General features: G+C 45.3%; 1 protein-coding gene across 1 annotated transcript in view; it reads left to right on the top strand.

The window, feature by feature from the left end:
* Positions 1-2,377: 2,377 nt before the first annotated feature.
* asip1 (agouti signaling protein 1) overlaps positions 2,378-10,831 on the top strand; it is a gene marked incomplete at its 5' end in the record, with an annotated part of 73,580 nt that continues 65,126 nt past the window's right edge. Inside the window, one exon of the mRNA XM_063073877.1 lies at positions 2,378-2,424. Coding sequence (XP_062929947.1) covers positions 2,378-2,424 — 47 coding nt within the window. The remainder of the gene's footprint in view (positions 2,425-10,831) is intronic.

Raw genomic sequence — 10,831 nt, 5'->3', positions numbered from 1 at the left:
GTGAAATGGCAGCAGTGCAGTGCAATACTTAAAATATACGTAAATTATAATAAGAAATATAGAAACATAGATAAAAACCTACAGCACAATACAGGCCCTTCGGCCCACGATGCTGTGACGAACATGTCTTTACCTAGGGTTACCCATAGCCCTCTATGTTTCTGAGCTCCATGTACCTGTCCAGGAGTCTCTTAAAAGACCCTATCGTATCCGCCTCCACCGCAGTCGCCGGCAGCCCATTCCACACACTCACCACTCTCTGCGCCCCTGAACCTACTTCCAAGCACCTTAAAACTGTGCCGCTCGTGTTAGGCATTTCAGCCCTGGGAAAAAGCCTCTGACTATCCACACGATCAATGCCTCTCATCATCTTGTACACCTCTGTCAGGTCACCTCTCATCCTCTGTCGCTCCAAGGAGAAAAGGCCAAGTTCACTCAATCTATTCTCATAAGGCATGCTCCCCAATCCAGAAAATACATTAAAATATTTTCCATTAAGTGTAAAACAACCAATGCGTTCGTCGTTGCGACCCGATTTTTTAAGATCCGCATGCGCTGGGATCTCTTATAAAAATAATAATTTACTTGTAGAGCACTTTTCATACAGACGATGTAGTTCAAGCTGCTTTACAGTAGGATGAAGTGGAAAGATGAAAATAAAATTAAAAAAAAATAAACATGAAAATAAAAGACAAAAAGATCTTAGTAAGATTGAATAAATAGGTTTTGAGCTGGTGTTAAAAGTGTTAACTGCCTTGCGTCCCTTGCAGTTTAGACTGATCCGTAATCTTTAGAGACATCTTCAGGGAGCGGTGTCTCAGAAAGGCAGTGTCCATTATTAAGGACCTCCAGCACCCAGGGCATGTCCTTTTCTCACTGTTACCATCAAGTGGGAGATACAGAAGCCTGAAGGCTCACACTCAGCGATTCAGGAACAGCTTCTTCCCCTCTGCCATCCGATTCTTAAATAGACATTGAAGCTTTGGACACTACCTCACTTTTTTTAATATACAGTATTTCTGCTTTTGCACATTTTAAATAATTTATTCAATATAGTAATTGATTTACTTGTTCATTTATTATTATGTTTTTATTTTATTTTTCTCTCTCTGCTAGATTATGTATTGCATTGAACTGCTGCTGCTGAGTTAACAAATTTCATGTCACATGCCCCTGACTCTGATTCTAATACTTACGAGAGATGTTCCAAATAACTTGCGAAGGCACCCGATATTTTTTTTGTTGTCTTCGTCGCTCTGCATACAAAATGACTGTAAATTCCGAATTCAAACAAATTTTAATACAAAAAATGCTTTCTAGCATTGCATCTGAGCTGTGTTTAAAAAACATTTTGATTTACTTCTTGAGTGTGACAAATGATGGTACATTACAAACTTTTGTCCCGCTATCACATCAAAATCTGCGGAAGGTAACAATTAGGGGGAGGCTTTGATCACGCATTGTAATTATACATTCAATTAAGGGCGTTATTCAAGACAATTAGCATCGTGTTTATATAGAATGTGGAGCTCAGATGAATTGACAAGGTACCTCTTTTAATGTTGGAGAGAAGAGATTCTAAACAGAATCCTGAGAATAACTCCCAACTGATTCCCGGATGGAAAAGAAATATACTTCACTGCAATCCTGGGATTAAATATGCAAATTTAGTAGCAACTGCCTCTCCCTCTCTTGCACACGAAATGTTAAAATAACATTGAAACCACGTAGGCACAACGGCCAAGCCTGCACCGTTTGCACTCGTTTTAAAACGAATGTGAAGAAAATAGATACGATATAACAATTCCTTTGTCAAACTTCCTTTTTAAAACGTTTTTCCCTATCATTATTTGTACGTTTTTACTTCAAAAAATCCCCGATTTTTAACGTTAAAAAGATCACAACAAAGATCTCCCATTTTTTTTAATTTTTAAAATATCTCCGATTATCTTTATTTTAAATAAATCTCTGATGATCTTTTTAACGTTGAAAAGATCTCTGTTATCTTTACTTTTAAAATATCTCCGATTATCGTTGACACCGATATTTTAATGGGGCGAACCGTTTGGGGAAGACACGCACACACCTTGCTTTTCCGCGCGTGGCTTGTTTTTAAATACATCCCCACTTGAGCATTGAGGCGCGCGGATCCCAAGTGCTTGTCAACTAGAGTTATGCCACCCTTGGCAAGCTCCCTACCCTCCATTCCCACCCCTTTCCCACCATCACCACTCCGCTGGCCGGGAACGCGAGGAGGGGTGGGAAGAAAGGAAGCAATAAACTCTCTTCAGATTATTTTGAAAAGGGAGGGGGTGGGTGAAACGAAAAAAAAGTGTTTATTTAAGTGGTCCCCAGATAACCTGGGCTGTACATTTGCAGAATTCAAGAGGCAACATCCACTGAACAGCGAAACGGTCTGAACGGGTAGGTGAACCTATTCAAACAACCTCCGTTCGATCTGGGTCTTTACAAACAACAGCTCAATCGACTCGTTTTTAAGGGAAGTAGTATATATGTGTTTAAGTGTATTTTTCCAAGAGCCCGCCAGAATGTGAATTTAATTCGACTAAATATCATTATTTTTATTAACATATTTGTGGTAATATTTTGGTTTATGTGCTCTGAATGATACATATCTTGAGAGTGCACTGTGGTCCGGAGGAACTTTGCTCCTTGCAGTTGCCAGATGACAATAAACTTGAACTTCTTTTATAAGAGTGTACACTTTTCCTACACATATGAAATAACAATACTGGATTATGGGTAAAATACTTCATAATCTAAATTTACTATCGCCGTAATTCTTTTCAATATCGACATCAACATTATAAAAGAAGTTTTCTTTGTAGAGAGACGGAGTAAAATTGACTATCGTTCTAAACTTTGAAAGCTTTGAAGACAATTGGACCAGTGTGTTTATTGGGGGTGCGTATTAGAGCACGGGCGGCCTTTGACCAGAAATAAACTGACAAGTGTCAACCCGTGATCTTTGCTTTCTTAGCTCTGTCAGATATAAACAGAGTTTAATTCCAAGTTTTTGGGAGGCAAACAAATCTGCGGCATTCTCAACCGAAGGATAAAGGCAAGAATGTGCGGTTATCGAAAAACAATTCTGCCCGCTACCCTAATGCGTGCGTCTAACAGACGACAAAACGCGGTGTTATTTCTCTCCTAATGAAGGGTCTCGGCCCGAAACGTCGACTCCTTATTCATTTCCATAGATTCTGCCTGGCCTGCTGAGTTCCTCCAGCATTTAGTGTGTGTTACTCTGGATTTCCAGCATCTACAGAATCTCCTGTGTTGATTTCACTGAAAAGCTATGTGTGCTCGCTCTGACTAATTGAGCATTTGGGAACTTCAGCGCTTCCTGTAACTGCCCAGAATTATTATCCTATTCAATAAGCAATGTTCCATCCTGTGTAAATAAAGATCTCCCAAAAGTTGCAAAATAGGAACGTGAAAAATATTTATAAAAATATCTGCAAAATGACGAGGCGCTAGTTCCCATATCCAGTAATATAAAAAATATTTTGGAGTACCGTGTAGCCACATTTCACTGCAAAACTGAGTAAACTATTATCTAATATGTCATGCACTTAACGAGGCAATAAACGGTGTATTTTCAAATGCTTCAGTCCCATAACAGGAATAATAAGAGGAATAGTCAGTATGGCTTTGTGAAGGGCAGATCGTGTCTGACAAGCCTGATAGCGTTCTTTGAGGAGGTGACCAGGCATATAGATAAGAGTAGTGCAGTGGATGTGATCTATATGGATTTTAGTAAGGCATTTGACAAGATTCCACACGGTAGGCTTATTCAGAAAGTCAGAAGGCATGGGATCCAGGGAAGTTTGGCCAGGTGGATTCAGAATTGGCTTGCCTGCAGAAGGCAGAGGGTGGTGGTGGAGGGAGTACATTCAGATTGGAGGATTGTGACTAGTGGTGTCCCACAAAGATCTGTTCTGGGACCTCTAATTTTCGTGATTTTTATTAACAACCTGGATGTGGGGGTAGAAAGGTGGGTTGGCAAGTTTGCAGACAACACAAAGGTTGGTGGTGTTGTAGATAGTGTAGAGGATTGTCAAAGATTGCAGAGAGACATTGATAGGATGCAGAAGTGGGCTGAGAAGTGGCAGATGGAGTTCAACCTGGAGAAGTGTGAGGTGGTACACTTTGCAAGGACAAACTCCAAGGCAGAGTACAAAGTAAATGGCAGGATACTTGGAAGTGTGGAGGAGCAGAGGGATCTGGGGGTACATGTCCACAGATCCCTGAAAGTTGCCTCACAGGTAGATAGGGTAGTTAAGAAAGCTAATGAGGTGTTAGCTTTCATAAGTCGAGGGGTAGAGTTTAAGAGTCACGATGTAATGATGCAGCTCCATAAAACTCTGATTAGGCCACTTGGAGAACTGCGTCCAGTTCTGGTCGCCTCACTATAGGAAGGATGTGGAAGCATTGGAAAGGCTACAGAGGAGATTTACCAAGATGCTGCCTGGTTTAGAGAGTATGGATTATGATCAGAGATTAAGGGAGCTAGGGCTTTACTCTTTGGAGAGAAGGAGAATGAGAGGAGACATGATAGAGTTGTACAAGATGTTAAGAGGAATAGATAGAGTGGATAGCCAGCGCCTCTTCCCCAGGGCACCACTGCTCAATACAAGAGAACATGGCTTTAAGGTAAGGGGTGGGAAGTTCAAGGGGGATAGTAAAGGAAGGTTTTTTACTCAGAGAGTGGTTGGTGCATGGAATGCACTGCCTGAGTCAGTGGTGGAGGCAGATACACTAGTGAAATTTAAGAGACTACTTGACAGGTATATGGAGGAATTTAAGGTGGGGGGTTATATGGGAGGCAGGGTTTAAGGGTCGGCACAACATTGTGGGCCGAAGTGCCTGTACTGTGCTGTACTGTTCTATGTTCTATAAGATATTCAGTTGCTCTGTTACCAGAACGAAAGGGCTAGAGGGCTTCCCCTGCCTCGGCAAGCACCACATCCTTCAACAATATTGTGCGTGTGTGTGTGTGTGTGTGTTCGTGTGTGAGCATGTTTGTGTGAGTGTGCGTGTATGTTTGTGTGTATGTGTGTGTGTTCATGTGTGCGAGTGTTTGTCTGTGTTTTTGTGTGTGCGAGTGTTTGAGTGTGTGTTTGTGAGTGTGCGTTTGTGTGTGTGTTGTGCATGTGTGGGAGTGTGTGTGTGAGACTGTGTATTTGTGAATGTGTGTTTGTTGTGTGTATGTGTGTGTCTGTGTGCATGTGTGTTTGTTTGCATGTGATTTGGGTGTGTGTGTCCGTGTGTGTTTGTGTGTATGTGTGCGTGTGTGTGAGTGTATTGTGTGTGCTTGTGTGTGTTTGTGTGTGTGTATTTATGTGTGAGTGTGTTTATGTGTATGTGTGTGTGAGTGTGTTGTGTGTGTTTGTGTACGTGTTGTGTTTGTGATAGTGTGTATGCTGTATAGACAAGGATGCCTGCTATTTTTCACTTTGGTCAGAACAACAATTACAGCTGAAATATTAATGACAACTACCTTTATTAACACACACACACAAAATGCCAGAGGACCTCAGCAGGTCAGGCAGCAACTATGGAAAGGAAGGGAGGCTTCTTCTCCCTTCCTTTCCACTCCTGATGAACAGTCTCAGCCTGAAGCATTGACTGTTTATTCCTTTCCATCGATGCTGCCTGACTTCTGATTTCCTCAGCATTTTGTGTGTGTTGCTCTTGATTTCCAGCATCTGCAGAATCGTGTGTGTATGACTTCCTTTTGCGCCATTCCATTGCATAATAAAATAGATAGATAGATAGATACTTTATTGATCCCAAAGGAAATTCCAGTATCACAGTAGCATTACAAGTGCACAGATATACAAATATTAGAAGAAAAATAAGAAAGGATAAAAAAAAAGTTACCACAAACAGTCTAACAGGAAGGAGGTCATCACTTCCCCGGCTGTAGGTTAACTCATTACAGAGTCTAATGGCTGAGGGTAAGAATGACCTCATTTAGCGCTCTTTGGAGCAGCGCAATTGTCTTAGTCTATTACTAAAAGTGTTCCTCTGTTCAGCCAAGATGGTGTGCAGAGGGTAAGAAAGATTGTCCACAATTGCCAGGATTTTCTGTAGTGTCCTTTGTTCTACCACAGCCTCTGGTGTGTCCAGTTTGAGTCCTATAACAGAGCCAGTCTTTTTAATCAGTTTATTGAGCCTGTCAGCATCACCCATGTTGATGTCCATAGCACTTCACGAGCATTACTAAACAACATTGTTATATGGAGATATTCGGATTGTACCAAAGCTTGGTAAAAGAGGTTGGATTTAAGCAACATCTTAGAAAGGGACGAGTATGTTCAGAATCAGAATTATCTTTAATATCACCAGCAAATGTCATGAAATTTGTTGTTTTGTAACAATGAAAAGAGGGCATGTCCTGGGTGATGAGGGTCCTTAATGAAAAATGCCACCCTTTTGAAGCATCGCCCTATGAATGTGTCCTCAGTGCTGGGGAGGGTTGTGCTCATGATGGAGCTGGCAGAGTTAACAACTTTCTGCAGCTTTTTCCGATCCTGTGCAATTGATTCCATACCAGACGGTGATGCAACCAGTTTGAATGCTCTTCTCAGTACATCTGTAGAAATTTGAGAAGGTGGCATTTTAAACCACCCACAAACAATGGAGAAAGTAAAATTCAAGTCAAAGTAAATTTATGATCAAAGTATCTGTGTGTTATCATGGACTACCCTGAGACTTGCTTTCAAGGATCAAGGATTAACTTTAATCACCATATACATTTACATATCTTGATGAAGGGGCCAGAAACATTGACTGCTCATTCTTTCCATTGATGCTGCCTGGCCTGCTGAGTTCCTCCAGCATCTTCTGTGTGTTACCCTTCATTTACTTGCTTTAAGGATTTGTTGTGTTGCGTTGGTCAGGATGTGACACGCAACAAAAAACACCAACATTCAACAATTATATAAAAAAATAAAGTTAGATGTTAAAGTAGAGATATAGATGTAGAGATATGTGCATGAATACATAAATACCATCATGTATTTTCAATGTAAACTGCATTATAAACAGTGTTTACAGTGCAGTGATGGGGTACTACATAGAGACCGGTGGGAGGGGGCTAACTAGAATGATTGTTTTTTCTTGCAGGCATTTACAGGAAAATAAAGAAATGCAATACAATATATGTAAAAATACTATATAAAAACAAATAATTAAAATCTGAAATGCACAGAAAAAGAGATCAGAGAAGCACAGCAGCCTAGAAGGATTACGAAAAAGAGAAAATCTGCAGATGCTGAAAATCCAAGCAACACACATAAAATGCTGGAGGAATTCAGCAGGCCAGGCAGCATCTATAGAAAAAGAGTAAGCAGTCAGTCAATATTTCAGGCCGAGAGCCTTCTTCAGGACTGGAAAAAGACGAGAAGTTAGAGCATGAGGCTATAGTGTACAAGTTCGGTAATGCATAATATTTTGCTCATTGCCCAGACTTCAGTAGTGATCCATAGATTCTGGCCAATTTGGGTGTTGCAAGTGCAAACCAATTGTCTCATTTGTTAGCACTCCATGTGGGTGCAATTCCTTCCTGAAGGGTCAAAGTTTCCCCATCAGATATGGAGAATAGCTTGAGACCATAAGACATAGGAACAGAATCAGGTCATTTAGCCCATCAGGTCTGCCCTGCTATTCCGTCACAGCTGATTTTATTCTCTCTCGGCCCCATTCTCCTGCCTTCTCCCCACAATCTTTGAAATCTTGACTAATCAAGAAACTATGTCTATATTCCTAGAATAACAGTCTTTGTCTTTGTTCCTTCTACCAAAATGCAGGAGCATACATTCCCTTAACATACACGTTCCGACATTGCATTTCATCTGCCAGTTCTTTGCCCACTCATAATTAATTGTATTTATTGATTGATTGATTGATTGAGATACAGCACAGATCAGGCCCTTCTGGCTCTTCAAGCTATGCCGCCCAGCAACCCCACCACCCCTACTCCCCATTTAATCCTAGCAATCCTAGCATAATAACGGGATAATTGAGAATGACCAATTAACCTACTGTGGCGGCCTGCACACGCAGGACTTGAACCGCCATCGGGAGCCGCGGGCAGACACGCGGTAGCGCGTTTGGAACTACCCACTCGGGGTGGACCTTCCGGGGACAGTCTGATGTCACATCCGCCCCGCGGGTCGCAGGGGACCATGGGAGGGGAGATTTAAGCACACAATTTTGAATCAGTAAAGGCATTTTGAGTTCAGCTCTCTCTGCCTCCATGTGTTTCTTTAGTAGCACGTTTGCGCGCGACTACATTGGTGACCCCGACGTTCCAGACGGCATCTGGAGCCGGCGACTCAGCGACCAGCCATGAGTTCGAGCAACTCGCACAGCACAGTCTCTCTGAAGCTCCTGTCTTTCTGGGCCACTCAGCCCCACGTTTGGTTTGAGCAGACTGAGGCCCAGTTCAATATCAGAGACATTACAGCTGACGCCACGCGGTACTCCTACGTGGCCGGCACGCTCGACCAGGAGATGGCAGGCCGGATCATCGACTTCCTGCGCCAGCCACCAACGGAGGACAGGTACACTAAGCTTAAGGTGCTCCTGATCCGTACCTTGCAACTCTCCTGCCGCGAACAGGCCACGCGGCTCCTACACATGGACAGCCTGGGTGACCGCACGCTATCCGAGCTCATGAATGACATGCTGGCGCTCATGGACGGCCATAAGCCGTGCCTTTTATTTGAACAGTTGTTCCTCGAGCAAATACCAGAGGATTTCAGCGACCCACACTGGGTCATGGCTAAAGCAGACGTCCTTTGGTAGAGCAAGCAACGTGGAGCAGCCTACACTGGCCTAGCCACGATCACGCACCCCAAAGCCCAGGCCCTGCAACCGAAGCCGTCGAGACCCACAGGGGAAATGACGAAAGTTCGGAACAATTGTGTTTCTATCACCAAAGATGGGGCTCAGGCGCGCGCTGCTGCCGTCCACCATGTGCTTTTCTGGGAAACGCTGGGGCCAGCCGTCACTAATGGCTATGATGGCTGGCCACCGAGACAGCCTCCTGTACCTCTGGGACCAACACTCCAGGTGGCGCTTCCTGGTAGACACTGGGGCCGAAGTCAGCGTACTCCCCGCCCCCGAACATGGACACTCGTAACGCGATCCCAGGCCCCCAACTCACCACTGCAAATGGCACCAGTATTCGGACTTATGGCCCGCGAACTATCTCACTGCATTTCGGGTCCAGCCGTTTCACTTGGACTTTCACGTTGGCAGCGGTGTCACAGCCACTACTAGGGGCAGATTTCCTACGAGCCAATTGCCTCCTGATCAACCTAAAAGGCCGGCATTTGGTCCATGCCGAGACGTTCCAGACTTTCCAGCTTGGAGAAGCCAAGATACCGGCCCTCCACCTGGATTCCATGACCCTCTTGGGTAAAAAATTCGCCAGGGTGTTGGCAGAATTCCCCTCCATAGTCACCCCGCAGTTCTCCACGACCGACCCCAAGCACGGCGTGCAGCACCGCATCCCAACGCAAGGACCGTCGCTGCACGCCCGAGCTCGCAGGCTCCCACCTGACAAGCTCCACCTTGCCAAGGAGGAGTTCCATAAGATGGAAGAGATGGGAATCGTATGCCGCTCAGACAGCCCGTGGGCATCCCTATTGCACATGGTGCCCAAGTCTGCAGGAGGATGGCGGCCCTGCGGAGACTACAGAAGGCTCATCGACGCCACAGCTGCCGACAGGTATCCGGTACCCCACATCCAGGACTTCACGGCGAACCTGCACGGGGCGACCATCTTCTCGAAAGTCGACCTGGTCAGGGGATACCATCAGATCCCAGTGCACCCCGACGACATGCCCAAGACAGCCCTCATCACCCCGTTTGGCTTGTTCGAATTCCTGAGGATGCCTTTCGATCTCAAGAATGCAGCCCAAACTTTCCAAAGGCTCATGGACTCGGTGGAACACGGCCTGGATTTCGCTTTCATTTACTTGGACGATATCCTGGTGGCCAGCAGTTCGCACCAAGAGCATGTGGCACATTTGCGCCAGCTCTGCCAACACCTGAGCAACCACGGACTGGCAATCAATCCAGCGAAGTGCCAGTTAGGGCTGACGGAGATCGACTTCTTGGGCCACAGAGTCAACCAACATGGCACAGTTCCCCTACTGGACAAGGTCCAGGCCATCCACCAGTTCCCCAAGCCCAGCACGGACAAGGGCCTGCAGGAGTTCGTAGGGATGGTCAACTTTTATCATCGGTTCGTGCTGGCGGTGACACGCATCATGAGACCCTTGTTCAGCCTGATGGCCGGCGAGGCCAAAGAGGTGGCACGGGACGCGGAGTCCACGGAGGCGTTCGAGCAGGCCAAGGAGGCGCTGACAAAGGCGGCCCTCCTAGTGCACCCGAGAGTCGATGTACCCACGGCACTCACAGTCGACGCTTCCCACACGGCAGTCAGCGGAGTCCTGGAGCAGCTCGTCGAGGACCAGTGGCGACCACTCGCTTTCTTCAGCCGGCACCTCCGGCCACCAGAGGTGAAGTACAGTGCTTTCGACAGAGAGTTGCTAGCGCTCTACCTGGCTGTCTGGTATTTCCGGTACTTCCTCGAGGGAAGGGAGTTCACAGTGTATATGGACCATAAGCCCCTCACCTTCGCACTGGCCAAGGTATCGGACCCATGGTCGGCTCAGCAGCAGAGGCACCTGTCCTTTATTTCAGAATTCACCACGGACATCCGCCACATCGCAGGGAAGAACAACGTTGTCGCCGACACACTGTCTCACCCCTGCCTCCACTCAGTAGG

The sequence above is a fragment of the Mobula hypostoma genome, chromosome 2 (genome assembly GCF_963921235.1).
Source record: "Mobula hypostoma chromosome 2, sMobHyp1.1, whole genome shotgun sequence".
Classification (NCBI taxonomy): domain Eukaryota; kingdom Metazoa; phylum Chordata; class Chondrichthyes; order Myliobatiformes; family Myliobatidae; genus Mobula; species Mobula hypostoma.
This window is presented reverse-complemented; position numbering and strand designations above follow the sequence as displayed.